Here is a 26,972-nt window from a genome sequence, read left to right as displayed (position 1 = left end):
ACTTTCAGGAAGCTATGGAACAAATGATTGAACAGCCACAACCACCTGAAGGTGACGAGGCTACTACAGGCACAATGTCACCTCTTGCTGCAGTGCGTCAGTATCTCTCCACTAACAGTGCAAAAAGCACCTTCCTGCGTAATTCTGGGTTGGTTGTCAAGGTAATCTCGTCCAAATCGCCTACTGAACAAAATCTTCCTGCTAGACAGAGTGATATATCTATGCTCCAGACACAAGTCCAATCCCTAGTGGACGTTGTTTCGGAAACAAGAATAGTGGTTGAGAAATGTCATCAAGATATGACTGGTTTTGAAACCAGACTATCAGACATTCGCTTCGTTGTTCAAGAGCAATGGCGGAAAAAAGGTGGAGATCATGCTGCTCCATCAGATTCTACAGCCTGAAACATTAGCACTCAGGTCAAATAATGTGTGCTTCTATACATCTGATGGTGCTTTTATCTGGAAGGACTGTAAACTTTATGCCAATAGGCCTTTTGTTGTATGGTTGGAATTTATTTTGTTGTGATACAACATTTATGATGCTGCCTCAGGCTGCAGTAATTACAACGCTATTTTTGTATAGTGTAGGTTTATCTTAGTAATGTATTTGGCCTAAAGCTTCGTAGGAGCCCAACATGCCAACATTCGTCGGGCCCATTCCAATTGGGCTAAAAACGATTATGGGCCGAAATTGGCATGTAGCCCACTAAAAATATCTGGGCCTAAATCAGCATAAGCTTTCATATTTTTCTGGTAGGCCTGTGCCCATAGTGGGCCTTTAACAGGCCTAAACATAATTTGGGCCCTCAGTAAAAATAGGCCGTTTACAAGTGTAAATATCTCGAGCCCATAAAATACATGGGCCTTTAATAGACCGAAAGTGAGATTGGGCCCTGATTGTGCCAAATAACCCACTGGACTTTAACAGGCCGAAATTCGGACGGGCCGTAAATGCGCTGACCTAATACACAGGCCTTTAACAGGCCGGAACTTCGGTTGGGCTAGATTATCGTCATTTTTATATGGGTCGTTAATGGGCCCGATATGACGTTGGGCCACATATGGCCCATGGTTTACGTCCGACGTTAACAGGCCGAAAATGACAATAGGCCGAAAGTGGCCCAAAGCTATAGTGGGCCTCTAACAGGCCGAATGTCAGACATGGCCGAATATGACCCAAATCCTTCACTGTCGTTTATGGGCCGAAAGTTTTGATGGCCTGTAAATGGGCCCAAATGAAGCCGGACCTTTAATAGGCCGGAAATACACCGGGCCATAATTCGGCCCAATTACTTAGCGGACTGTTAACGGGCCAGAAGTGACCATGGGCCGCGTTGATGACAAGTTTAGGACAGGCCGTTGACGGGCCAATTTGACAGAGAATGTTGGGCCTTTAGCTGGGCCGGCCCATTATGGTCGGCAGAATCTAGTGGGCCTTTAGCTGGGCCGGCCCATTGTGGTCCGCAAAATCTTGTGGGCCTTTAGCTGGGCCGGCCCATTATGGCCTGCAAATCGTGTGGGCCTTTAGTTGGGCCGGCCCATTATTGTCCGCTAAATTTGTGGGCCTTTAGCTGGGCCGGCCCATTATGGTCCGCTAAATCTTATGGGCCTTCGGTTGGGCCGACCCATTTAATCTTTGTGGGCCACTTTTGGGTTGTTCCACGTGTCAACATATCATAGGCCCATCTCGACCGTTGGATGAGTGACACCTGTGCCAACGTGGAGCTGACGCGTGGATCCGTCAGCCAATGAGAATTTTACACGTGGAAAATCGGCATTGGTCGTGGCTGTTAATGGGTTATCGGATCCAAAATCTGACCCGATAGCTTAACGGCGTTCCGTTACGGTGGATGCCACGTGTCGGTCACCCTTGACGAAATCACTTATGTGACGCGCGATTTATCGTCATGGAAGTGGACACTTCCGTGATGATAATTTTGGCAATGTCATGAAACACTTCTACGACAGCACAGGTATGACTATCTTGATTTTGTCATAAATTTGTCATGGATGTACATGCATGACAGAAAACGCGACCTACTGTGACAAACATGTATCATCACGGAAGTGTATTTTTTTGTAGTGACGGAGGCTCCGTGGATGCTTCGAATGAAAAAAGCACCTGTCACTAGGCTTGTGTAGATGTTGAGGAGCAAGGGGCTGCTAGAAGATAGCATCCACACCACTTCGGAAGAGCAAGTTGCCATGTTCCTCCATGCCGTAGGTCATAACCAGAGGTCTAGGGTGATCCACAACATGTTCACGAGATTAATGGAAACCATTTTCATGTATTTTAGGCAAGTGTTGTATGTTGTTGGAGAGCTCAGAGAAGAGATGGCTAGGTCACCAACCAGGTAAACTCCTAGAGCCCAAGATGGTATCCATATTTCAAGGTGAGCACTATTCGTAGTTCATGCCTTTACATGCTTGTCGTGCAATTTTTAGGATTGCCATAACACCATCTTGTCATGCCATTTTCAGGATTGCACTGGCGCAACAGATGGTACTCATGTGATTGTTATAGTGACAAGATCACAGTCTGCAACATACATGGGTAGAAAGCACTACACAAATCAGAATGTTCTTGTTGTGGTTGGCTTCAATCTAAAGTTCACCTATGTGCTAGCTAGGTGGGAAGGATCATCCCATGATGCTAACATCCTAACTGACAGCATGAATGGATCTGATGGCGTCAATATCACTGATGGCAAGTTCTACCTAGGAGATGTTGGTTATGCATGTCGGTCTGGTGTTCTTTCACACTTCAGGAAAACCGGGTACCATCTGAAAGAGTTCTCTTTCAAGAACTGTCCTAGGACTCCACATGAACTATTAATCTCATATACACTACTCTATCTAGCCTTCGAGGGACGGTTGAGAGGGCATTTGGAGCTTTGAAAATAGGTTTAATATCCTAGATCAGAAGCCATTCCACCCTTACCCTACCCAGGTTAAGCTTGTTCTTTCATGTTACATCCTTCATAACTAGATCCTACAATGGGGTTGTGATGAACTTGTCCCGGAGGAGGAAGATGTGATGCCTGATGATGTTGTCAGTTACGGCCATGATGTGAATGCATTTGACAACAAAGTCTGGAAGAAGAAGAAGAAGAAGAAGAAGAAGAAGAAGAAGCTGTCATTTGTTTCGTAGCTAGGACTAAAATGATGTTCAAACCGTGTGTGATAAGGTTACCACTAGTGAGAAGTGATGACCACACCTTGTGTCATTCGCAACCAAACAACCTGTAGCTCGTCTAGCAACTCTGATGTAGGCAACCAAACACCATGGTAACATTTGTTTCTCTGATGGATGCAGGCAACCAAACTACATGCAGATGTTGATTTTTTATTTTGCTCAAACAGACTTAAGTGCGACAAGTATGGAAAGTGCCCACGACAACCAATCGTGATATAAATTCCCTAGAAGAAACGCGTCATAAATTACAAACGGGAGCAAAACGTCTGCCCTGGAAGGCCCGAACCCAAGCCGCGTCCTATACGCTTCTCCGATGCAGCAGGACAAGAGGGAGGTTCACATCAAAAGCGGTGGCTTCCATGACCACGAATACCCCGGAGATGCTGATGTTTTGGGACAGAGATTGAATACAAGAGATGAACTAGGGCTTGAGATGAGATGGTGCTGGTGAAGATGTTGATGAAGATTGGTCCTCCCATGATAAGATGGTTGTTGGTGAAGTCGATGGCTTCGATTTCGCCCTGTCGGAGGGAATCACTCCACCGGAGAGCAAAGGTGCCCCTGCCTAGGTTCCGCCTCAATATGGCGGCACTTCGTCCAAAAGTCTTCTTCTCATTTTTCTAGGGTAAATGGCATCATATAGGAGAAGATGGGCCTCGGAGGCCTGCCAGGGGCCCCACTAGCTCGCGGGGGAGGAGGGCCTGGGGGGTAGGGCGCGCCCCCAGGCTTGTGGCTACCTGGTGGGTCCCCTTCTGGCAATTCTTTCACCAATACTTTTTATATATTCCAAAATAATTCTCCGTAAGTTTTCAGGTCATATGGAGTTGTGTAGAATAGCTATCTCTGTTGTAGCCCTTTCCGGTCAAGAATTCCAACAAAATAAGAGAGAAAAGACATAAGAATTGCATCGTAAAGTGAAATGACAATCCAAAATACAATAAATAACAGTAGGAAAACATGATGCAAAATGGATGTATCACCCACTAGCTTATATATACCACCATTAGCACCTTCAATTTATCGAGTGATTTTCCACCGCCGCCACATCGTGTCTCCGAGGTAACCCTGATCCAAACCTCTGTCGGAAGGGGAATCATCTCCGTCTTGCAAACATTACTCACTTGCAAACAATACACATATACCCAAAGACATGTTATCTCCCTCCCAAAATATAAGACATGTTTGCAAGTGTGTAATGTACTGGATGAGGGTTCAGGGTCGACAAGGCATGGACTAGGATATGTTAAAATAAGAGCTACATAAAAACAAATCAATGGCTTTTCAACATATGTACTCTTCATTCTCAAATTAGATGATTTTTTTGCACCTCGCGTATTTCATCATGAATTTTTCAGGATTTTTTTAAACCAAAAAATTTGAACTATTTTTTAAAAAAGTTAAGGACTTCATGGAGCTAGGCCTCCAAAACGTCCTACCCATCTTATGCAAACTGAGTCTAGCTCAGATGGTTAGGTTCTATGTGGTGGAATCAGTCCAACAGGGTTCAAGTCCTATACTCTAGACTTGACACTGGTGTTCGCATTTTTCTGGATATATTTCAGGCTTCCCGACGATGTTCGTTCAGTGAGAGGAGATGTTTCCATCGACTACGGAGGCGCCTGTGGTGACTTCACCAATCTCAAGATATATGATGTCGGCTCGGTATTTTAGATGTGCTCATAGGAGTAGGATGCGTGTGTTCGTAGGGGTGTGTTTTGTTACTTTGTATGAGCGTTTAAAGCATCTCCAATTGAAGATGTAGATGCAAAAAATAACTAACTTTTACATCACGAGGGCCTAACAACGATATACAACAGATGATGTAGATGTAAAGAAAATTACATCACCTCCTCCAAGTGATGTAAAATACAACACTTAAAGATCCAAATTTGCACCACCAGCTACCTGGTGATGTAAAATGCCCAGTCACGTGCCAATCACCCAACCGCAGAATTTGAAACTCCCAGCGCCTGCCCAACGCCCACCCACCTCCCGCTACCCGGCCCCATGGCCGACTCTGATAACCCTGCTGCCGCCTTCGTCGGTCTGACCAACCTCGCCACGACCACTGCTGGCGCTACAACCTTCCTCGACCCCGCTTCCGCCGCCATGCCGCCCCCATCCCGCCACACCGGTTTCGCACCACCTCGTCTGGTCACCACTGCAGGAACTGGTGTGCCACCGACGAAGAAGTTGCCGGTTGTTAAACCCTGTGGTGGCGGCTCGTACCGGCCAGCAGCGTGCAACCCCGCCACGGGTCCATCTCAGGCGGCGAAGAAGACAAAGGCGCTCGCGGCTACTTAGGCCAATTCAATACTGCCGCCGGCCGTGGCAACTGTCGCTGAACATGGGCGTCCTCCTCCGCCGCTACCGCAAGCCACGCCGACCATGGAGGAAGAACCGGCCACGCCCGTGGCCACCGCCTCCAGTGTGCTCAATGAAATTTCACAAAGGCAAAAAATCCTTTTTCTTTTGTTTGTTCTTTTCATGTCCGATACGAATATAATGTGACATTGCGTGTACGTGTATTTGTATTCTTGATGATGGAGCATTCATGCGTGTGATAAATGTCGCAAACGAAGATTATTTCTCTTAAGAGTATGCATCACAAGAATATGGTACTCAATTTGATGATGATAATCTCATCATGGAGGACAAGGGCTTCATTGCCAAGGGAAGAACCGCAAATTATACGATCGTCGAATATGTGTTGATTTGCACCGCGTGGAAGTTGAGTTCGAAAGAATACGATTGTACAGTGGCTGGAGTGTAGCTATAGGCTGCCGCGCGACCGTAAGCGTTTTACACCTTCAAATATACTTCCTCTGTCTCTAAATATAAGTCTTTATAGAGATTTCAATATGGGCTATATACACATGTATATGAACATAGTTTAGATTTTTAAATGTAGATTCACTCATTTTGCTCTATATGTACTCCATATTGAAAGACTTATACTCCCTCCGTTCCTTTATATATGGTGTATTTGTTTCTTATAAAATCCCACAATGTAAGATGCATTTGTTTTAATTCCTCATAATTTCCTTATTAACCATCTAAAAATAGAAAAATATCTCTTTCCTGATTATCTGTATCTTTCCTTGTAGCAAAAGAATGAAAATATATCTCTCTTTTTTGCACGTATCTCTTACTTTTTCTGAACTAATTGATTTACTTGCCACTGACCAACAGATTTTTCAAGGGTAATTTCGTCCTAACTTCTCTATAATTATATGCCTTAGTCATCATGTTAAAAATAATACACGTTACATAAAGAAACGGAGGGAGTACATCAAATGTTGGAGCACTAGTTTTCCATTACCAAATATACATCATCTATTGGAGTTGAGATTTTTTTGAAGATGTAAAAATCATTTTTTTTGGTGTTGTAAATTATACAACGTCTATGTTTACATCTCCAAATATACATCTTGTATCGGCGATGCTCTTACATCTGTAATGAAGGCGATCCAAAAAATAAAGACCCTGATAAGTGTCATACGTGTGGCATGAACACATGACAACTTCAAACGTTTTTTAGACAAGTTTAATGACGTGAGGATGCCAACTTTAGTTGTCAAGCATGACAAAAAATAAATAAATTCAGATGAAAAGTTTCAGTTTTAATTTATTTTCTTTCTATTTGAATGGCAATTTTAGTTGTAAAAAAGTTAGGTTCGTGAAAAAGAAAGTAATCAAATTACAAGACGGGAGCAAAACGTGTGCCCGGAATGCAAGCCGTGTCCAACCGACGCGCCCTGGACGGTTCTCCGACGGCAGCTGGAGCCGAGGGAGGTTCGCATCAAATGCGGTGGCTCCCACGACCACGAATACCCCGTGTGTCCCTGTGCCGTGTTGTCTGATCGAAGCCCCGCCTCTCTGCTCTGCTCTGTCTCCTCTGCTCAGCTCTCCCCCTTTCCCCAGATCCGACGCGAATGGCCTCCTACGACGGCGAGGACGACTCCGGCCGGCGCCGCCCGCCGCCGCAGCAGCACCGCCCGTCCGGCGGGGGCAGCGGCGACCTCGCCGCCAGCGCCAAGCTGGTGGCGGAGGCGGCCAAGGCGGCGCTCCAGGACCACAACCTGGGGAAGGTCGACAAGGGCCGCACCGCCGAGGCCGCCGCCGACCTGCTCCACGCGGCCTCCCTCTACGGCAAGCTCGAGGGCAAGCCCGTCGGCGGCTACCTCAACAAGGCCGAGGACTACCTCCACAAGTTCGGTGCCAAGGAGGGGGGCAGCGGGGGCGGCAAGCATCAGCCGAGCGGCCACGGGGGTTCAGGCGGCAGGTACGAGGAGGAGGATGAGTACAGGAAGAAGCCTATTAGTGGTGGTGGGAGGTACGAACAGGATGATGATGAGTACAAGAAGCCCAGCGGTGGTGGGAGGTATGAAGAGGACGATGAGTACAGGAAGAAGCCTACTAGTGGTGGTGGTGGCTATGGAGGTGGAAGGTATGAGGAAGAAGATGAGTACAGGAAGAAGCCTAGCAGTGGTGGCTATGGTGGGGGGAGGTATGAGCAAGAAGATGACTACAAGAGGCCTCCTAGTGGTGGTGGTGGCAGTGGTGGCTATGGTGGGGGAAGGTATGAGGAAGAAGATGACTACAAGAAGAAGCCTAGTGCAGGTGGATATGGAGGTGGAGGGAGATACGAAGATGAGTACAAGAAGAAGCCAACCGGTGGCCATGGTGGAGGGAGGTATGAGGAAGATGATGAGTACAAGAGGCCTAGTGCTGGAAGCCATGGAGGAAGATATGAAGAAGATGACTACAAGAAGAAGCCTAGTGGTGGAGGAAGGTATGAAGAAGATGACTACAAGAAGAAGCCTAGTGGTGGAAGCCATGGAGGGAAGGATGAGTCAGAAGGCGGCGGCATTGGAGACTACATTAAACTTGCACAGGGTTTCATGAAGAAGCAGGATGGCGAGGGTGGGCACAAGAAGACTAGTGGCCATGGAGGAGGAGGGTATGGAAAGGAGGAAAATGAAGAGGATAGCGGCAAGAAGAAACATGGTGGCCGCCCTGAGAGTGGAAAAGATGAGTCGGAGGGCAGTGGCATGGCAGATTACCTGAAACTTGCTCAGGGTTTCATGAAGAAGGATGGTGAGGGGGGAAGCGGAGCTGGTATGGGGGACTACTTAAAGCTTGCAGAGGGGTTCATGAAGAAGCGGTGATTCATAACTGATCTTCACTACATTGTGATTGGTGAGGGGCTTTGTGTTTGGTTAGTCCCTTCTTGTTTAACATCTGTATGTTGTGGAATTTCTTATGATTTCCACCGACAAAGCTGTCTTGCCTGTGCTGTGTGCAATGTACTGAATGCCCAAGGTGCTACTTTTAATTTCAGGAGAATAAAAGATTGGATGAATAAACTTGTGTTATTCATGCTTTGTAAATAGTTCTGAATTGAAATAATTGTTGTAGTGTTATCATAATAAAAGTGTTGAATAGATCTTGGTGTTTTCTAATGGCTATTATTTGAATGTAGCTATGCTGGCGATATATCCTAGTATCTTATTATACTGAACTGAACCCCAATGCAATGTTGTGCGTATCTAAAACCCTTGGGCTAAATCTGAAACAAAAGAAGGCACATATGAAGATCATGATTAATATATGTTGTAGCACTATGTTTGCTGGATTCAGTTAAAGAGACACTCTGTTTCTTTCAGCAAGTGTTTTGACTTTGCCCTGTGAAATCATCTCTTAAGTGGGTTGGTTGAAAAACTGTTTTTATCTGCATCTTACTTTCCTGTTCCACCTATTGGCTCTGATTTTGTAGCTAAACTACTGAATTTTTTTCATGGTTGTTTTGAGGACACCTTTTCAACTGATGGTAGCTTTGGATATTTATGTCAAATGATGGTAGTTTCCGCCATCTGTGTACAGTTAAGTGGCAAACTAACGTTGTAAAGTAAACATCATCAACACCTGCTGAAGCACACCCTCAGCTGGTGTCATGTTATCAGCTTGAACTAACCCGCAAACATATACTCCCTCCGTCCCAAAATAAGTGTCACTGATTTAGTACAAAGTCGGCACTTACTTTTTTGGGACGGAGGGATTATGTTATACCAGTTATTGCACATTTCCCAGATACCATGGCGGGCAGGAAAAGCACCACACAAACATAACATTTATGAGCGTGAGCTGTTCTTTCTTCCCCTATGGTCGAACATTTTGCAGTTCTTATCTTATCCTTCTCCGCGGCCCCTTCTTCATATCAGCAGGCAACCTTGTTTATGTCTTGCCTTGCATCTAGACTCCAAACTTGAAGTACTCCAGACCTACTTGATAATTTGCTAGAACTCAAGTAATTGAACACTCTGAACCATTCTTCAGCGGTCCAACCGAGGCAACAAGAGTATCCATCCTTGCGCTGCTATGTTGCCATCGCACAACGGTATCAACAAGCTTGACAAGGATAGGTCAGGTGAACATCTGACATCCTCCGTGCTTCTTTCCCTGGAGTCATCTTAAATCTCCATCAAAGGCCTCTGTGATGAACTATGCTGACGAGCGTGGAATACACTGTGTGCCTCAAATAGCCAAACAGCCGAAAAATCCTCCTAGCATGTACCAGTCAGCAACAGCAGAACATGTTGCTACTACAGTAAATATGAGTGGTGCCAGAAATCCTAAGGCATGTTTACATGGCTTTTGGTGATCGCCAAACTTTTGGCGATGTTGAAGATGAAACCGAGGGCTACATGGAGCCGTCAAAGATTTTTGTGAAGAAGCAGGATCAACATGCTGGCTTGGAGCGATTCAGAAGGTGGTTTTTGTGTGGAAATTTCACGAACCTAGGCCAAGAGCTCATGAAGAGAAGGCCCAAATCCATATAACTTCATATTAAAGTTAGTACAAAGTTGCGACACTTATTTTGAGACGGAGGAAATATTGATTAAAACCAGCTCTTACAAGAACTTCCTTAGTAGAATTTTCGTTCACCACTGATAGTTCCTAGTTGAGATATGTTTAGCATGTGATTTTTCGACAGAAACTCGTAGCAAGCTATATGATTGAATGTGGAGCCTGTATACAGGGATCCGAAATTAAAAGCAACTGGGTAAGTATTTCTGTAACTAACTTTTTTTCTGCCTGGGTCATGTTCCACGAAACCTGCCGCTTAATCATACAAAGAATTCCGTGATCCAATACATTGGCATTTTGGGATGATGCACCTGATTTTGTAGTCATTGTTTTCATTTTTCCTGTCTTCAGGTGAGCTGTGTGAGTTGAGTATCTTTTTTTTTCATACTTATTTTTATAGGGATTTCTCAGTCATGTGTTTCCTGGCATCACGATACTATCATGATGTTTTTGCATATACTATGTCTTAATAGAACAAAATGAATGAAAGATATAGTTTTATGGTCTTCAACGTGCACATGGTTAGCTCAGTAGTTTATGGTGAACCAAGGGACCGGTGTTTTATGAGCAGAAAAATTCCAAATGTCTTGAAACTTGCTGAAACAATTATTTCGGCAAAAGTGCAATGCACCTCAGCCAGCAGCCGGCACACGCAGCACCATAAAGCACTGAAACACAGGTCCCCGACAGATGAGCACCACAAAGCCAGAACACATGCTAAATGTTCACACTACTGGGACACCACCCATGCGAAATGATGAGAGAACATGCATGGGGGCCTTTCATCAGGAAGAACCAAATCCAATGTACAGACATGCCTAGCCTCAGCACACCAATTCAATCACCAGCACGCCCTCAGGAACCACACACCACATGGGACTCAAAAGAATGGCACGAATCATGGACACTATGGATAAGAAGACGGACCATCAGATCAAGGTTCAGAACTCCTCGACGGAGGCGGCTTCGCGGGGCACCTCATAGGCGTCTTTCTGCCTCAGCTTCTTCACGCCGGCGATGAAGCACACCTTGTCGGACCGGAAGCTCTCCAGGTTCACGGTGGTCACCTTCACCCACACCACCACCTTGGTCTTCATGCCCTCGATCGCCGAGAGCTTGCCCCGGGACAGGGTCGCCTTCACGCGGGTGGCGTACCGTATCATGGAGGAGTCCTTGAAGCTCACCTCGCAGGGCTTGGCCAGGTGCACCACCAGCCTCGAGCTCGTCTGGTCATACTCGTAGCAGATGATGTTCCGAGGGAAGAGGCCCGGTGGGAGGTTGTACTCGCGCAGCAGGTCAGAGAGGGACTTGTTTGGTTTGCCTGAAGAAGAAAGAAATAGGGTCAGTCACTTGTAGTCCATATATAGTAGACATTTATGTAGCAATTATTCAATTGTCACTAGCTAGAATTGCATAGACCTAATGGCAACATGTGAACCATGGCATGAGAATGCCACAAACATATTGACACGCAGAAGGGAATTCAGAAGCAGCAGCTTCGAGCGCTTTAGCAAAGTTCAAATATATGAAGATTGATGTATGTAAAGTGTAAATGCCCAATTATGTATACTACAAGACTGGAATTGCAGTGGAACGAAGTGTGAAAATGGGAAATTCATACGAAGGATTTTTTGATCAGAAGAAAGATGTCTCAGAGCAATGTATACTGTATACCTACTTAAACCAAAAAACAAACAAACTGGAAGGTACAATTGAAGATGGCCTGCAAGTGGCAAAAAACTTGCCAACGGATCTGTTTTGTGAGCATTCACATTTTATTTAACGAACTACTCCCTCCATTCAATAGTATAATATGTTCTAACTCTTTTCTGAATCGGAAGTATGTAGGCGCACTTTAGTACGTTTGTTCACTCATTTCAGGCCGTATATAATCCATATTGAAATATCCAAAACATCTTATAATAGTGAACGGCGGAAGTACTTCAGAACATTCACATTTTATTTAAGCAACTACTGTCTTTCCGCGCAATGTTTTCACGTGAGCGGTCGGATTGCGGATCCGAGTATACCACTAGTTGTTCGCAGCTTCCTGTAAGAGTACAGATTAGGGGCTGCTTAGAAGAAAACATTGATTAGAATATGCATTACAGACTACCAAATCAGCTGGTTGGTGCTTGCTAACCCCATGACAAGCTGAAGACAGCCTTGCTAATACCGCCAAAGACCTCAACAGACCCAGTGAAAAGATTGCAAGTAAAACAAGATGTTAGGTGAGCAAGTCCCTCATGCTCTGCACTATCCTCCTAGGAGCTTTTGCATAATGGCGTCAACAAACATTGGACCCATTTCAGTTTGGCCCCCATGTGCATCAGCGTCACTCATTGTATTCGTAGCACTTTGCAGATCGAAAAGAGTACTTGGATTAGGGCTACAGGGACGGAGCCAGATCCAAATCGTGAAGAAACGCTATGTGGATGGATACAGTCGTATTAAAGAAAGCACTCAATTGTTTTGCTTTGGTGTTACGCGTCAGCAAGAAAAACAGCGTTGCTAACAGCGACGGACGAGTGTACTGAAGATGTTGATAAGACGACATGACATGTAGCTTCAGACTAACTGCTATTTTCTGAGCCACAAAGCAACCACTGAGCGGAAATTGGAGAAATTGTGGAGCAGAGCGATCGATAGTACAGTACCTTTGAGCTTCTCGAAGACCCATTTCGCCTTCTCCTCCACGGTGCTTGAGATGCGCTGCAGATCAGAAATTGTTGGGTTATTCGTTGTGATTTGTGAATGATGAACTGAACCACTTGGATGTTGGAACTACTAGAGTGTAGTAATAATTAAACTTAGAATGCACAGGAATGTACTACTACTGAGTTGGTACAGCGAATGCAGAAGTGTGATCGAATCAAATAATGATTTTCATATGGCAGTCCACTCGGAAAAAGGTTGCATATGAAAGCAAGAACTTTCGCTGGTCTTGGTGGGAAAAGGAACGAATCTAACCCGGCTTAAAGGGGGGAAGAATATAGGAGAAAGATCTGCAAATAAATGCATTCAAGAACTCAAAATCTTCTTGGTCAGTAGCAGTAACAACATGTGAACCACGAAATGTTGTCAGGCAGATTATTTCTGAACTGCAACGGCCTCAGAAAAAGATGAGGACAAGAAAAACAGAACACCGAGCAATAGAAAAGAATCCGTCCATCCATCCACCCCCGTGATAACGGAAACCCGTAAAAATCTCCCGGAAACAAGCAAGCGAACCGGGAAATCAGGGACGGCATTTTACCCGGTCCAAGAGATTCACCAAGAACGAGAAGAGACTCACCATGACGAACAAGAACAAAGCCACGAAGGCGAGAAAGATGACGGGGAAGGGTGTGGAGGAGCACTGACCGAGATGTCGCCGCCGATGGCGGAGAGCTCCTGCTTGGCCTTGCGGGGGATGGTGAAGCTGCCGAGCTTGGTGAGGGCCTTCTCCATCCTTCCTCGGCGCCGGCGTCGGCGAGGGGCGTGTGGACGCGGCGCGGACGGCGGCTGGCTGTGGCGCGTGCGTGGGGTGCCGCGGGATGGGCGACAGACAGTGGACGGAACCGGGTTCAGAGCTGCGGCACGCTCCACAGGAGAGGAGCGGAATAAATAAAGAGCGGCTTTGTTCGGGGTTCCGAACCGTGGCGCCGGATCCCCTGCGAGCGTGCGGTGCGGGCTGGCTGTTTGTTTGGTGGGAGAAAAGAAAAGGAGAGAGTAAAGTCTATTTTAAATCCTGAACTCGTACGGCTTGTCTATTTTAAACCCCAAACTCCAAATCCCTGAAATCCATACCCCCAACTCTTTAATCCTGGTCGTTAGCCACCTTAATGCCGTTTGAGGGGAGGATTAGGTGACGTGGCAGAGTGGAGGCCGGGTTTACCTAACTCTCTGCCTGTCTCTCTGTTATAAGCGCGCGCTGGCTGTGGGTGGGGAAACAGAGCTAGGGTTCTCCGCGAGGGCTGGGTGGGGAACAGAGCTAGGGTTCGTCGAGCGACGGAGACAGGGCGGCGATTGGCGGCGCCGGCAACCATGTTGTTCTCCTCCGGAGCTTCATCTTCTTTGCGCGACGGCGGGCTTAGCAGGAGAGGCGGGCGGCAAGCTGCGAGGTCGCCGGTGCCATATCGGGAGCAACCGATGGACTACGAGCCAGCTAGGAATTGCAGCCTTTGCGGGAAGAAGGCGCCGCGGTGGATCTCGTGGAGTAGGGCGAACCCTAGTAGGAGGTACTATTCGTGTGTGGATGCTCAGGTATGCTGTCCAATTTCTTTGAAATTTGTTCAATTTCTGAATCTCTGTCCAATTTCTCTGAAATGTGTTTGTGAAACAAATAGCATGGCTTCATCGATTGGCATGACGGCCCGACGACGCCATTTTTGCATGGATTGCTTGGAGATCTTCGGGATAAAGTATGGAGTGTTGGGGAACGTAGTAATTTCAAAAAAATTCCTACGCACACGCAAGATCATAGTGATGCATAGCAACGAGAGGGGAGAGTGTGATCTACGTACCCTTGTAGATCGACAACGGAAGCGTTAGCATAACGTGGTTGATGTAGTCGTACGTCTTCACGGTCCAACCGATCCAAGCACCGTTACTCCGACACCTCCGAGTTCTTGGCACACGCTCAGCTTGATGACGCACCCCGGGCTCCGATCCAGCAAAGCTTCGGGGAGGAGTTCTGTCAGCACGACGGCGTGGTGACGATCTTGATGTTCAACCGTGGCAGGGCTTCGCTTAAGCACCGCTACAATATGACCGAGGTGGAATATGGTGGAGGGGGGCACTGCACACGGCTAAGGAACGATCACGAAGATCAACTTGTGTGTCTAGAGGTGCCCCCTGCCCCCGTATATAAAGGAGCAAGGGGGAGGGGCGGCCGGCCTAGGAGGGGGCGCGCCAAGGGGAGTCCTACTCCCGGTGGGAGTAGGACTCCTTCCTTCCTTGTTGGAGTAGGAGAAGGGGAAAGAGGGGGAGAGGAAGAAGGAAAAGGGGGCTGCGCCCCTTGTCCAATTCGGACCAGAGGGGGGGCGCAGGCCTCCTTCCTTTTGGCCTCTCTCCTCTATTCCTATATGGCCCAATAAGGCCCATATACTCCCCGGCGAATTCCCGTAACTCTCCGGTACTCCGAAAAATACCCGAATCACTCGGAACCTTTCCGATGTCCGAATATAGTCGTCCAATATATCGATCTTTACGTCTCGACCATTTCGAGACTCCTCGTCATGTCCCCGATCTCATCCGGGACTCCGAACTCTTTCGGTACATCAAAACTCATAAACTCATAATATAACTGTCATCGAAACCTTAAGCGTGCGGACCCTACGGTTCGAGAACAATGTAGACATGACCGAGACATGTCTCCGGTCAATAACCAATAGCGGAACCTGGATGCTCATATTGGCTCCTACATATTCTACGAAGATCTTTATCGGTCAGACCGCATAACAACATACGTTGTTCCCTTTGTCATCGGTATGTTACTTGCCCGAGATTCGATCGTCGGTATCTCAATACCTAGTTCAATCTCGTTACCGGCAAGTCTCTTTACTCCTTCCGTAATACATCATCTCACAACTAACTCATTAGTTGCAATGCTTGCAAGGCTTATGTGATGTGCATTACCGAGAGGGCCCAGAGATACCTCTCCGACAATCGGAGTGACAAATCCTAATCTTGAAATACGCCAACCCAACATGTACCTTTGGAGACACCTGTAGAGCACCTTTATAATCACCCAGTTACATTGTGACGTTTGGTAGCACACAAAGTGTTCCTCCGGCAAACGGGAGTTGCATAATCTCATAGTCATAGGAACATGTATAAGTCATGAAGAAAGCAATAGCAACATACTAAACGATCGGGTGCTAAGCTAATGGAATGGGTCATGTCAATCAGATCATTCACCTAATGATGTGATCCCGTTAATCAAATAACAACTCTTTGTCCATGGTTAGGAAACATAACCATCTTTGCTAGTCAAGTAGAGGCATACTAGTGACACTCTGTTTGTCTATGTATTCACACATGTATTATGTTTCCGGTTAATACAATTCTAGCATGAATATAAACATTTATCATGATATAAGGAAATAAATAATAACTTTATTATTGCCTCTAGGGCATATTTCCTTCAGTCTCCCACTTGCACTAGAGTCAATAATCTAGTTCACATCACCATGTGATTTAACACAATAGTTCACATCCATGTGATTAACACCCATAGTTCACATCATGTGACCAACACCCAAAGGGTTTACTAGATTCAGTAATCTAGTTCACATCGCTATGTGATTAACACCGAAAGAGTACTAAGGTGTGATCATGTTTTGCTTGTGAGAGAAGTTTAGTCAACGGGTCTGCCACATTCAGATCCGTATGCATTTTGCAAATTTCTATGTACAATGCTCTGCACAGAGCTACTCTAGCTAATTACTCCCACTTTCAATGTGTATCCTGATTGAGACTTAGAGTCATCTGGATTAGTGTCAAAACTTGCATCGACGTAACCCTTTACGACGAACCTTTTTGTCACCTCCATAATCGAGAAACGCATCCTTATTCCACTATGGATAATTTTGACCGCTGTCCAGTGATCTACTCCTAGATCACTATTGTACTACCTTGCCAAAATCAGTGTAGGGTATACAATAGATCTGGTACATAGCATGGCATACTTTATAGAACCTATGATTGAGGCATAGGGAATGACTTTCATTCTCTTTCTATCTTCTGTCGTGGTCGGGTTTTGAGTCTTACTCAATTTCACACCTTGTAACACAGACAAGAACTCTTTCTTTGACTGTTCTATTTTGAACTACTTCAAAATCTTGTCAAGGTATGTACTCATTGAAAAAAACTTATCAAGCGTCTTGATCTATCTCTATAGATCTTGATGTTCAATATGTCAGCAGCTTCACCGAGGTATTTCTTTGGAAAATTCCTTTCAAACACTCCTTTATGCTTTGCAGAATAATTCTACATTATTTCCGATCAACAATATGTCTTTCACATATACTTATCAGAAATGTTGTAGTGCACCCACTCACTTTCTTGTAAATACAGGCTTCATCGCAAGTCTGTATAAAACTATATGCTTTGATCAACTTATCAAAGCATATATTCCAACTCTGAGATGCTTGCACCAGTCCATAGATGGATCGATGTAGCTTGCATATTTTGTTAGCACCTTTAGGATTAACAAAACCTTCTGGTTGCATCATATACAACTCTTCTTTAAATCCATTAAGGAATGTAGTTTATTTTATCCATTTGCCAGATTTCATAAAAATGCGGCAATTGCTAACATGATTTGGACAGACTTAAGCATCGCTACGAGTGAGAAAGATTCATCGTAGTCAACACCTTGAACTTTGTCAAAAAAACCTTTTTTGACAAGTCTAGCTTTGTAGATAGTAACACTACTATCAGCGTCCGTCTTCCTCTTGAAGATCTATTTGTTTTCTATGGCTTGCCGATCATCGGGAAAATCCATCAAAGTCCATACTTTGTTCTCATACATGGATCATATCTCAGATTTCATGGCCTCAAACCATTTCGCGGAATCTAGGCTCATCATCGCTTCCTCATAGTTCGCAAGTTCGTCATGGTCTAGTAACATGACTTCCAGAACAGGATTACCGTACCACTCTGGTGCGGATCTCACTCTGGTTTACCTACGAGATTCGGTAGTAACTTGATCTGAAGTTACATGATCATCATCATTAGCTTCCTTACTAATTGGTGTAGTAGTCACAAGAACAGATTTCTGTGATGAACTACTTTCCAATAAGGGAGCAGGTACAGTTACCTCATCAAGTTCTACTTTCCTCCCACTCACTTCTTTCGAGAGAAATTCCTTCTCTAGAAAGGATCCATTCAAAGCAACGAATATCTTGCTTTCGGATCTATGATAGAAGGTGTACCCAACATTTTCTTTTTGGGTATCCTATGAAGACGCACTTCTCCGATTTGGGTTTGAGCTTATCAGGTTGAAACTTTTTCACATAAGCATTGCAACCTCAAACTTTAAGAAACGACAGCTTAGGTTTCTTGCCAAACCATAGTTCATACGGTGTCGTTTCAACGGATTTAGATGGTGCCCTATTTAACGTGAATGCAGTTGTCTCTAATGCATAATCCCAAAATGATAGTGGTAGATTGGTAAGAGACATCATAGTTCGCACCATATCTAATAAAGTACGGTTATGACGTTCGGACACACCATTATGCTATGGTGTTCCAGGTGGCGTGAGTAGTGAAACTATTTCACATTGTTTTTAACTGAAGGCCAAACTCGTAACTCAAATATTTGTCTCCGCGATCAGATCGTAGAAACTTTATTTTCTTGTCATGATGATTTTCCACTTCACTCTGAAATTCTTTGAACTTTTCAAATGTTTCAGACTTATGCTCCATCAAGTAGATATACCCATATCTGCTCAAATCATCTGTGAAGTTCAGAGAATAACGATACTTGCCGTGAGCCTTAACACTCATCGGACCGCATACATCAGTATGTATTATTTCCAATAAGTCAGTTGCTCGCTCCGGAGAACGGAGTCTTAGTCATCTTGCCCATGAGGCATGGTACGCAAGCATCAAGTGATTCATAATCAAGTGATTCCAAAATCCCATCAGTATGGAGTTTCTTCATGCGCTTTACACCAATATGACCTAAACGGCAGTGCTACAAATAAGTTGCACTATCATTATTAACTTTGCATCTTTTGGCTTCAATATTATGAATATGTGTATCACTACAATCGAGATCCAACAAACCATTTTCATTGGTGTGTATGACCATAGAAGGTTTTATTCATGTAAACAGAACAACAATTGTTCTCTAACTTAAATGAATAACCGTATTGCAATAAACATGATCAAATCATATTCATGCTCAACGCAAACACCAAATAACACTTATTTAGGTTCAACACTAATCTCGAAAGTATAGGGAGTCTGCGATGATGATCATATCAATCTTGGAACCACTTCCAACACACATCGTCACTTCACCCTTAACTAGTCTCCGTTTATTCTGCAACTCTCGTTTCGAGTTACTAATCTTAGCAACTGAACTATTATCAAATACTGAGGGGTTGCTATAAACACTAGTAAAGTACACATCAATAACATGTATATCAAATATACTTATGTTCACTTTGCCATCCTTCTTATCCGCCAATCACTTGGGGTAGTTCCACTTCCAGTGACCAGTCCCTTTGCAGTAGAAGCACTTAGTCTCAGGTTTAGGACCAGACTTGGGCTTCTTCACTTGAGCAGCAACTTGCTTGCTGTTCTTCTTGAAGTTCCCCTTCTTCCCTCTGCCCTTTTCTTGAAACTAGTGGTCTTGTCTACCATCAACACTTGATGTTTTTCTCGATTTCTACCTTCATCAATTTCCGCATTACGAAGAGCTTGGGAATCGTTTCCGTTATCCCTTGCATATCATAGTTCATCACGAAGTTCTACTAACTTGGTGATGGTGACTAGAGAATTCTGTCAATCACTATCTTATCTGGAAGATTAACTCCCACTTGATTCAAGCGATTGTAGTAATCAGACAATCTGAGCACATGCTCACTAGTTGAGCGATTCTCCTCCATCTTTTAGCTATAGAACTTGTTGGAGACTTCATATCTCTCAACTCGGGTATTTGCTTGAAATATTAACTTCAACTCCTGGAACATCTCATATGCTCCATGACGTTCAAAACGTCTTTAAAGTCCCGATTCTAAGCCATTAAGCATGGTGCACTAAACTATCAAGAAGTCATCATATTGAGCTAGCCAAACGTTCATAACGTCTGCATCTGCTCCTGTAATAGGTCCGTCACCTAGCGGTGCATCAAGGACATAATTCTTCTGTGCAGCAATGAGGATAAACCTCAGATCACGGATCCAATCCGCATCATTGCTACTAACATCTTTCAACACAATTTTCTCTAGGAACATATCAAAATAAACACAGGGAAGCAACAATGCGAGCTATTGATCTACAAAATAATTTGCAAAATACTACCAGGACTAAGTTTCATGATAAATTTAAGTTCAATTGATCATATTACTTAAGAACTCCCACTTAGATAGACATCCCTCTAATCCTCTAAGTGATTACGTGATCCAAATCAACTAAACCATGTCCGATCATCACGTGAGATGGAGTAGTTTCATTGGTGAACATCGTTATGTTGATCATATCTGCTATATGATTCACGCTCGACCTTTCGGTTTCCGTGTTCCGAGGCCATATCTGTATATGCTTGGCTCGTCAAGTATAACCTGAGTATTCTGCGTGTGCAACTGTTTTGCACCCGTTGTATTTGAACATAGAGCCTATCACACCCGATCATCACGTGGTGTCTCAGCACGAAGAACTTTTGCAACGGTGCATACTCAGGGAGAACACTTCTTGATAATTAGTGAGAGATCATCTTATAATGCTACCGTCAATCAAAGCAAGATAAGATGCATAAAAGATAAACATCACATGCAATCAATATAAGTGATATGATATGGCCACCATCATCTAGTGCTTGTGATCTCCATCTTCGTAGCACCGTCATGATCACCATCGTCACCGGCGCGACACCTTGATCTCCATCGTAGCATCGTTGTCATCTCGCCAATCTTATGCCTCCACGACTATCGCTACCGCTTAGTGATAAAGTAAAGCATTACAGCGCGATTGCATTGCATACAATAAAGCGACAACCATATGGCTCCTGCCAGTTGCCGATAACTTGGTTACAAAACATGATCATCTCATACAATAAAATTTAGCATCATGTCTTGACCATATCACATCACAACATGCCCTGCAAAAACAAGTTAGACGTCCTCTACTTTGTTGTTGCAAGTTTTACGTGGCTGCTACGGGCTTAAGCAAGAACCAATCCTACCTACGCATCAAAACCACAACGATAGTTTGTCAAGTTGGTGCTGTTTTAACCTTCGTAAGGACCGGGCGTAGCCACACTCGGTTCAACTAAAGTTGGAGAAACTATCACCCGCTAGCCACCTTTGTGCAAAGCACGTCGGGAGAACCGGTCTCGCGTAAGCATACGCGTAATGTCGGTCCCGGCTGCTTCGTCCAACAATACCGCCGAACCAAAGTATGACATGCTGGTAAGCAGTATGGCTTATATCGCCCACAACTCACTTGTGTTCTACTCGTGCATATAACATCAACATATAAAACCTAGGCTTGGATGCCACTGTTGGGGAACGTAGTAATTTCAAAAAATTTCCTACGCACACGCAAGATCATGGTGATGCATAGCAACGAGAGGGGAGAGTGTGATCTACGTACCCTTGTAGATCGACAACGGAAGCGTTAGCACAACGTGGTTGATGTAGTTGTACGTCTTCACGGTCCAACCGATCCAAGCACCGTTACTCCGGCACATCCGAGTTCTTGGCACACGTTCAGCTTGATGACGCACCCGGGCTCCGATCCAGCAAAGCTTCGGGGAGGAGTTCTGTTAGCACGACGGCGTGGTGACGATCTTGATGTTCAACCGTCGCAGGGCTTCGCCTAAGCAACGCTACAATATGACCGAGGTGGAATATGGTGGAGGGGGGCACCGCACACGGCTAAGGAACGATCACGAAGATCAACTTGTGTGTCTAGAGGTGCCCCCCTGCCCCCGTATATAAAGGAGCAAGGGGGAGGGGCGGCTGGCCTAGGAGGGGGCGCGCCAAGGGGAGTCCTACTCCCACCGGGAGTAGGACTCCTTCCTTCCTTGTTGGAGTAGGAGAAGGGGAAAGAGGGGGAGAGGAAGAAGGAAAAGGGGGCTGCGCCCCTTGTCCAATTCGGACCAGAGGGGGGGGGGCGCAGGCCTCCTTCCTTTTGGCCTCTCTCCTCTATTCCTGTATGGCCCAATAAGGCCCATATACTCCCCGGCGAATTCCCGTAACTCTCCGGTACTCCGAAAAATACCCGAATCACTCGGAACCTTTCCGATGTCTGAATATAGTCGTCCAATATATCGATCTTTACGTCTCGACCATTTCGAGACTTCTCGTCATGTCCCCGGTCTCATCCGGGACTCCGAACTCCTTCGGTACATCAAAACTCATAAACTCATAATATAACTGTCATCGAAACCTTAAGCGTGCGGACCCTACGGTTCGAGAACAATGTAGACATGACCGAGACATGTCTCCGGTCAATAAGCAATAGCGGAACCTGGATGCTCATATTGGCTCCTACATATTCTACGAAGATCTTTATCGGTCAGACCGCATAACAACATACGTTGTTCCCTTTGTCATCGGTATGTTACTTGCCCGAGATTCGATCGTCGGTATCTCAATACCTAGTTCAATCTCATTACCGGCAAGTCTCTTTACTCCTTCCGTAATACATCATCTCACAACTAAATCATTAGTTGCAATGCTTGCAAGGCTTATGTGATGTGCATTACCGAGAGGGCCCAGAGATACCTCTCCGACAATCGGAGTGACAAATCCTAATCTCGAAATACGCCAACCCAACATGTACCTTTGGAGACACCTGTAGAGCACCTTTATAATCACCCAGTTATGTTGTGACGTTTGGTAGCACACAAAGTGTTCCTCCGGCAAATGGGAGTTGCATAATCTCATAGTCATAGGAACATGTATAAGTCATGAAGAAAGCAATAGCAACATACTAAACGATCGGGTGCTAAGCTAATGGAATGGGTCATGTCAATCAGATCATTCACCTAATGATGTGATCCCGTTAATCAAATAACAACTCTTTGTCCATGGTTAGGAAACATAACCATGTTTGATTAACGAGCTAGTCAAGTAGAGGCATACTAGTGACACTCTGTTTGTCTATGTATTCACACATGTATTATGTTTCCGGTTAATACAATTCTAGCATGAATAATAAACATTTATCATGATATAAGGAAATAAATAATAACTTTATTATTGCCTCTAGGGCATATTTCCTTCATGGAGGCTGGAGGATTATTTGGCGGCTCAGTCAAGGGAGGGACAAGATGCTGGTTTGACAGAAGAATTGAAGAAGAATGAACTAGTTGCAGAAATTAGAGCAAGTTCTGACAAGAAAAAGGAGATGGAAATGTATAAGTATCTATTCTATGGAATGATGTTTTTTGTTGCTGGTTTAGTTGCAGGTTTGCTGATTAGTTAGATCATTTCAGTGAAATTTCAGAAAATTTCAGGGTTGCTGGTTTAGTTTCTATGGAATGATGTATTTTTCAGTGAAATGTAATGGATGGTATGTATGGCAGAAAATGCCTGAATGTTGAATTTATATTATATGAAGATCAATTGGCAGCACTGTATTCACTCTGTATTGTTTTATTTGTGTGCACTTTCTTTCTTGACAATAACAAGATCAAATTGACATAATTACACATGAAGAAAGTCTGCAGTTTGACAAGAATTTGGCAGCAACATGTATAATAGAAATTTTGACAACAAATTGACATGAACATATATAAAATAAATTTGACAGCAAGTTGACATCAACATGAAGCTCTCCAATTTGACAGCAAGTTGACAACAACATATATAAGAGATATTTGCCAGGAAAGAAACATAGTTCAGTGCACATATTTCATTTCCAGAAATTTGACAAGAAAGAAACATAGTTGAGTGCACATAGATCTAAAGTGAAAGCAAAAGGCAACCACAGGTTCACATATTAGCACTTGTAGCTATCAAATACAATTACTGAAGATCTTATCCAGTACTAGGAAAACATCTTTAGTAATTGCCACTTGCATAGAAATAATCCCCCCATGCTCCAGTAATTACTCCAGTTCCTCTCCCTGCTGCTCTTCCAATTCCTCTCCCTGATGCTCTTCCACTTCCTCTCCCAGAAGATGTGCTTCCCTCTGGATTAATGCTTCTGGAAGGTCTGAACCTTGATGGTGCAGTTTGAGAGCTTGATGTACCAGCTTGAGAGCTAGCTGCAGCTGTAGTTCTTGCAGCTTGGGTAGTAGATGGAGTTGTAGTTCTTGGAACTTGAGAGCTTGCTGGAGGTGTAGATCTTGATGCATCAGTCTGTGCTTGCTGCAAACAAAATATACCAATGAATAGATCAAAACTAGTTATGGTTTTGCATAGTTCAGAACAAAGAAAAAACAGATAAATATGATTATGTTTTTGCATAGTTGAAGGAAAACAATATAATTAGTACCTCTGCTGCCCTCTGATTTCTCCCTCTCTTTCCAAGATATGATTTAGTTTTCTGGGTTCTGTCTGCATTAATTTTACAACCACTTTTGTTGTGTCCCTTAAGCCCACAAGATCCACAAGTGATCTGTATGCCATGCTTGCTCATTTTTTCCTTTGGGTGCTTCACCCTCTTCTCTCCTCCTGTCATTGTTTTTTTTCTTGCTCCTGGCATGGCAATGTATCCAGGTGCCACTGGCCTAGGGTTTTGAGAGACATGCCAGCTTTCTTCTCCTAAAACAGGTTGCAGACAGTGCTCATATATTTTGTTGAATGTTTCAACCCAGTAGCACTTGTCAATGTAGTCTTCTATCTTTCTACCACACTTGTAGATAGCTGCAATGGCATGGCAACAAGGGAGGCCTGCCAGCTGAAAGTATCCACATGTACAAATCCTTCTTTCAAGATGTACTATGTACTTTTTTTCCTGCCTTTCATGTGCCTGACCTCAAATCCCTCCTTGCCATTCCAGAGCACCTCAATGTACTGTGTCATTTTAATACTGACTTTTAGTTTCTTCAAAATACTTGGACAAATTTTTCCCTTCCACTTTGCCCCTTTGGCTCTCTGCTCTTGCACTCTAACAAGCATCTTTTTCCTTATCATTTCTTGTTGTGTAATAATTGGATAGAACCTAGATTCTATGATGGCATTGTTAAATGACTCACAAAGATTATTGTCAACTGATTCACAGTTTGCTCCAGGTGGGAAAAAAGCCCTAGCCCAATGCTTTGGCTCTGTCCTCATGATATCCTTTGCACCTTCAGGAGTTAGTTGAGCAAGCTTGACCTTGTTGTAATTAAAATCCTCTCTGTTACCAGCCTTAGCAACTGCCCAGAATCTCTTTTGGTATTCATGGTCCTTGTGTTTCTTCCTCTAGTTGGCATATATGTGCCTTGCACACATCCTGTGCTCAGCCTTAGGAAAATAGTCCCTCATGCTATTGATCAAGCCCTAAAAAGAGTGAAAAGCTACATAAGTTTGTATGTACTAGTAACTAAGTTTGCATTAGTAAACAAAAGTAAGTAAGGTTGCATTAGTAAAGAAAACTAAGTAAACAAAAGTAAGTAAGGTTGCAGTACTAAAAAAAGTAAGTAAGTAACCTACCTATGTTACCCTATCCTAGAGTGCCCTATGTCTCGCTTCGACGATGTGACTACACCAATTTCACCTACCCTATCATAGAGTGCCTTTTGTCTCGCTTCGATGATGTGACTACACCAATTCCACCTACCCTATCATAGAGTGCCTTTTGTCTCGCTTCGATGATGTGACTACACCAATTCCACCTACCCTATCATAGAGTGCATTTTGTCTCGCTTCGATGATGTGGCTACACCAATTCCACCTACCCTATCATAGAGTGCATTTTGTCTCGCTTCGATGATGTGACTACACCTTTTTCACCTACCCTATCATAGAGTGCCTTTTGTCTTACACCACTAATAAAATGCATGCAGTAAATTAAATGTACCTTCTGTTGGTCAGAAATGAAGACCCATCCTTCTCCTTGGTCATTGATATCCAAGTCTTTGATTAAGAGTGCAATGAACCACTTCCAGCTGTCATTTGTCTCTTTCTCCACCATAGCCCATGCTACTGGGTACATCTGATTGTTAGCATCCCTAGCAATGGCAGCCAACAGTTCACCTTGACATGCTCCCTTGAAAAAGCATCCATCTAGTCCAATGACTCTCCTGCACCCTGCTTTGAACCCTTGCTTCATTGCATCAAAGCAAACATAGAATTGTTGAAATATATTTAATTCCATCTCTGTTGGATCTAAGGTAAAGGCCACTGTGCTGCCAGGGTTGTTCCTAAGAAGTTCTAGTTGGTAATCAAAGACTTTTGTGTACTCACTTTTCATCCCACACAAGAGCTTATCCAGCACAATTTTCTTTGCTGCCTTGCATTTTGAAACTGACACATCAGCAAACATGTCTTTGAGCACTGTGGCTTTAATGCTGTCAATTTTCCATAGTGGATTTGCTAGGATAATGTGCTCATATCTCTTAGCAATCACTTTTGCAGTAACAAGTCTGTTCTCTCTGTTCTGTGCACAGTTGTGCTCATCTTCATAAGTGATGATCTGAAACCTAGAACATCTACTTGTCTTTGCAGCATACAACATCCAGGGGCAACCAGGCTAGTCACATTTAGCTCTTACCCTTTGCTCTTCAGATTTTGGGAAAGATATGCTCCTTTTGGTTGCAAGCCCATACCTCTTCAGTGCTTTCATCAATTGGTTCTTGCTTTTGAAAACCATTCCCAAAATAAAATGTGGAATTTCTGAATCAGGGTTAAACCTAACAAACTGGCTCTTCCTCCTAACAAACTGGCCATCTTCATCTTCATCATAAGAGTAGTCCTCATCAGAGGACTCAAACTCCATGTCATGTACTGCTTCTTCCACATTTGCCACTAGCTCAATAGGTACTGGACCAGTAGACTCCTTTGCAAACCATATTTCTGAAGCTTTCATCTTCTTGAATTTTCTGGCATGCTTTCTCAACTCCACTACCTCTGATTCCCCCCCACTATCATCAGTATGTGCTACATATTCAGGATCATCTGAATCTTCAGACTCTGAACAATTTCCTGCAGTTTCTGGAATTGAAGCTATATTTTGGCTAGCAACAATTGGCTGAGATGGATTGACAACTTGAGAGCCTTGGGAAAGAGCATCAACTCTGATATTGTGCTTCACAG

At 44.2% G+C, this 26,972-nt stretch overlaps 2 protein-coding genes across 3 annotated transcripts; one reads left to right on the top strand and one right to left on the bottom strand.

Moving 5' to 3' along the window:
* The first annotated feature begins 7,021 nt into the window (after positions 1 to 7,021).
* Positions 7,022 to 8,645, top strand: LOC125552532 (uncharacterized protein At5g39570-like). Of its 2 annotated transcripts, XM_048716135.1 has the most exons (2): positions 7,022 to 7,818; positions 7,939 to 8,645. In XM_048716135.1, the coding sequence occupies exons 1-2, from the start codon at positions 7,134 to 7,136 to the stop codon at positions 8,367 to 8,369; spliced, it is 1,116 nt and encodes a 371-aa protein (XP_048572092.1). In that variant the 5' UTR covers positions 7,022 to 7,133; the 3' UTR covers positions 8,370 to 8,645. The 2 variants fall into 2 exon arrangements, with proteins under 2 accessions (XP_048572092.1, XP_048572091.1); XM_048716134.1 differs by having other exon boundaries at positions 7,024 to 8,645.
* A 2,006-nt stretch (positions 8,646 to 10,651) lies between these two features.
* Positions 10,652 to 13,707, bottom strand: LOC125552533 (uncharacterized protein At5g01610). The gene is made up of 3 exons (XM_048716136.1): positions 13,432 to 13,707; positions 12,726 to 12,780; positions 10,652 to 11,389 (listed from the first exon to the last, which is right to left on the bottom strand). Exons 1-3 carry the CDS (start codon positions 13,516 to 13,518, stop codon positions 11,010 to 11,012), a joined length of 522 nt encoding a protein of 173 aa, XP_048572093.1. The 5' UTR covers positions 13,519 to 13,707; the 3' UTR covers positions 10,652 to 11,009.
* Positions 13,708 to 26,972: the final 13,265 nt, after the last annotated feature.

This window comes from Triticum urartu, chromosome 4 (assembly GCF_003073215.2).
Source record: "Triticum urartu cultivar G1812 chromosome 4, Tu2.1, whole genome shotgun sequence".
NCBI classification, from domain to species: Eukaryota; Viridiplantae; Streptophyta; class Magnoliopsida; order Poales; family Poaceae; genus Triticum; species Triticum urartu.
Note: the sequence above shows the minus strand (reverse complement) of the source record. Positions and strands in the feature narration are given on the sequence as shown.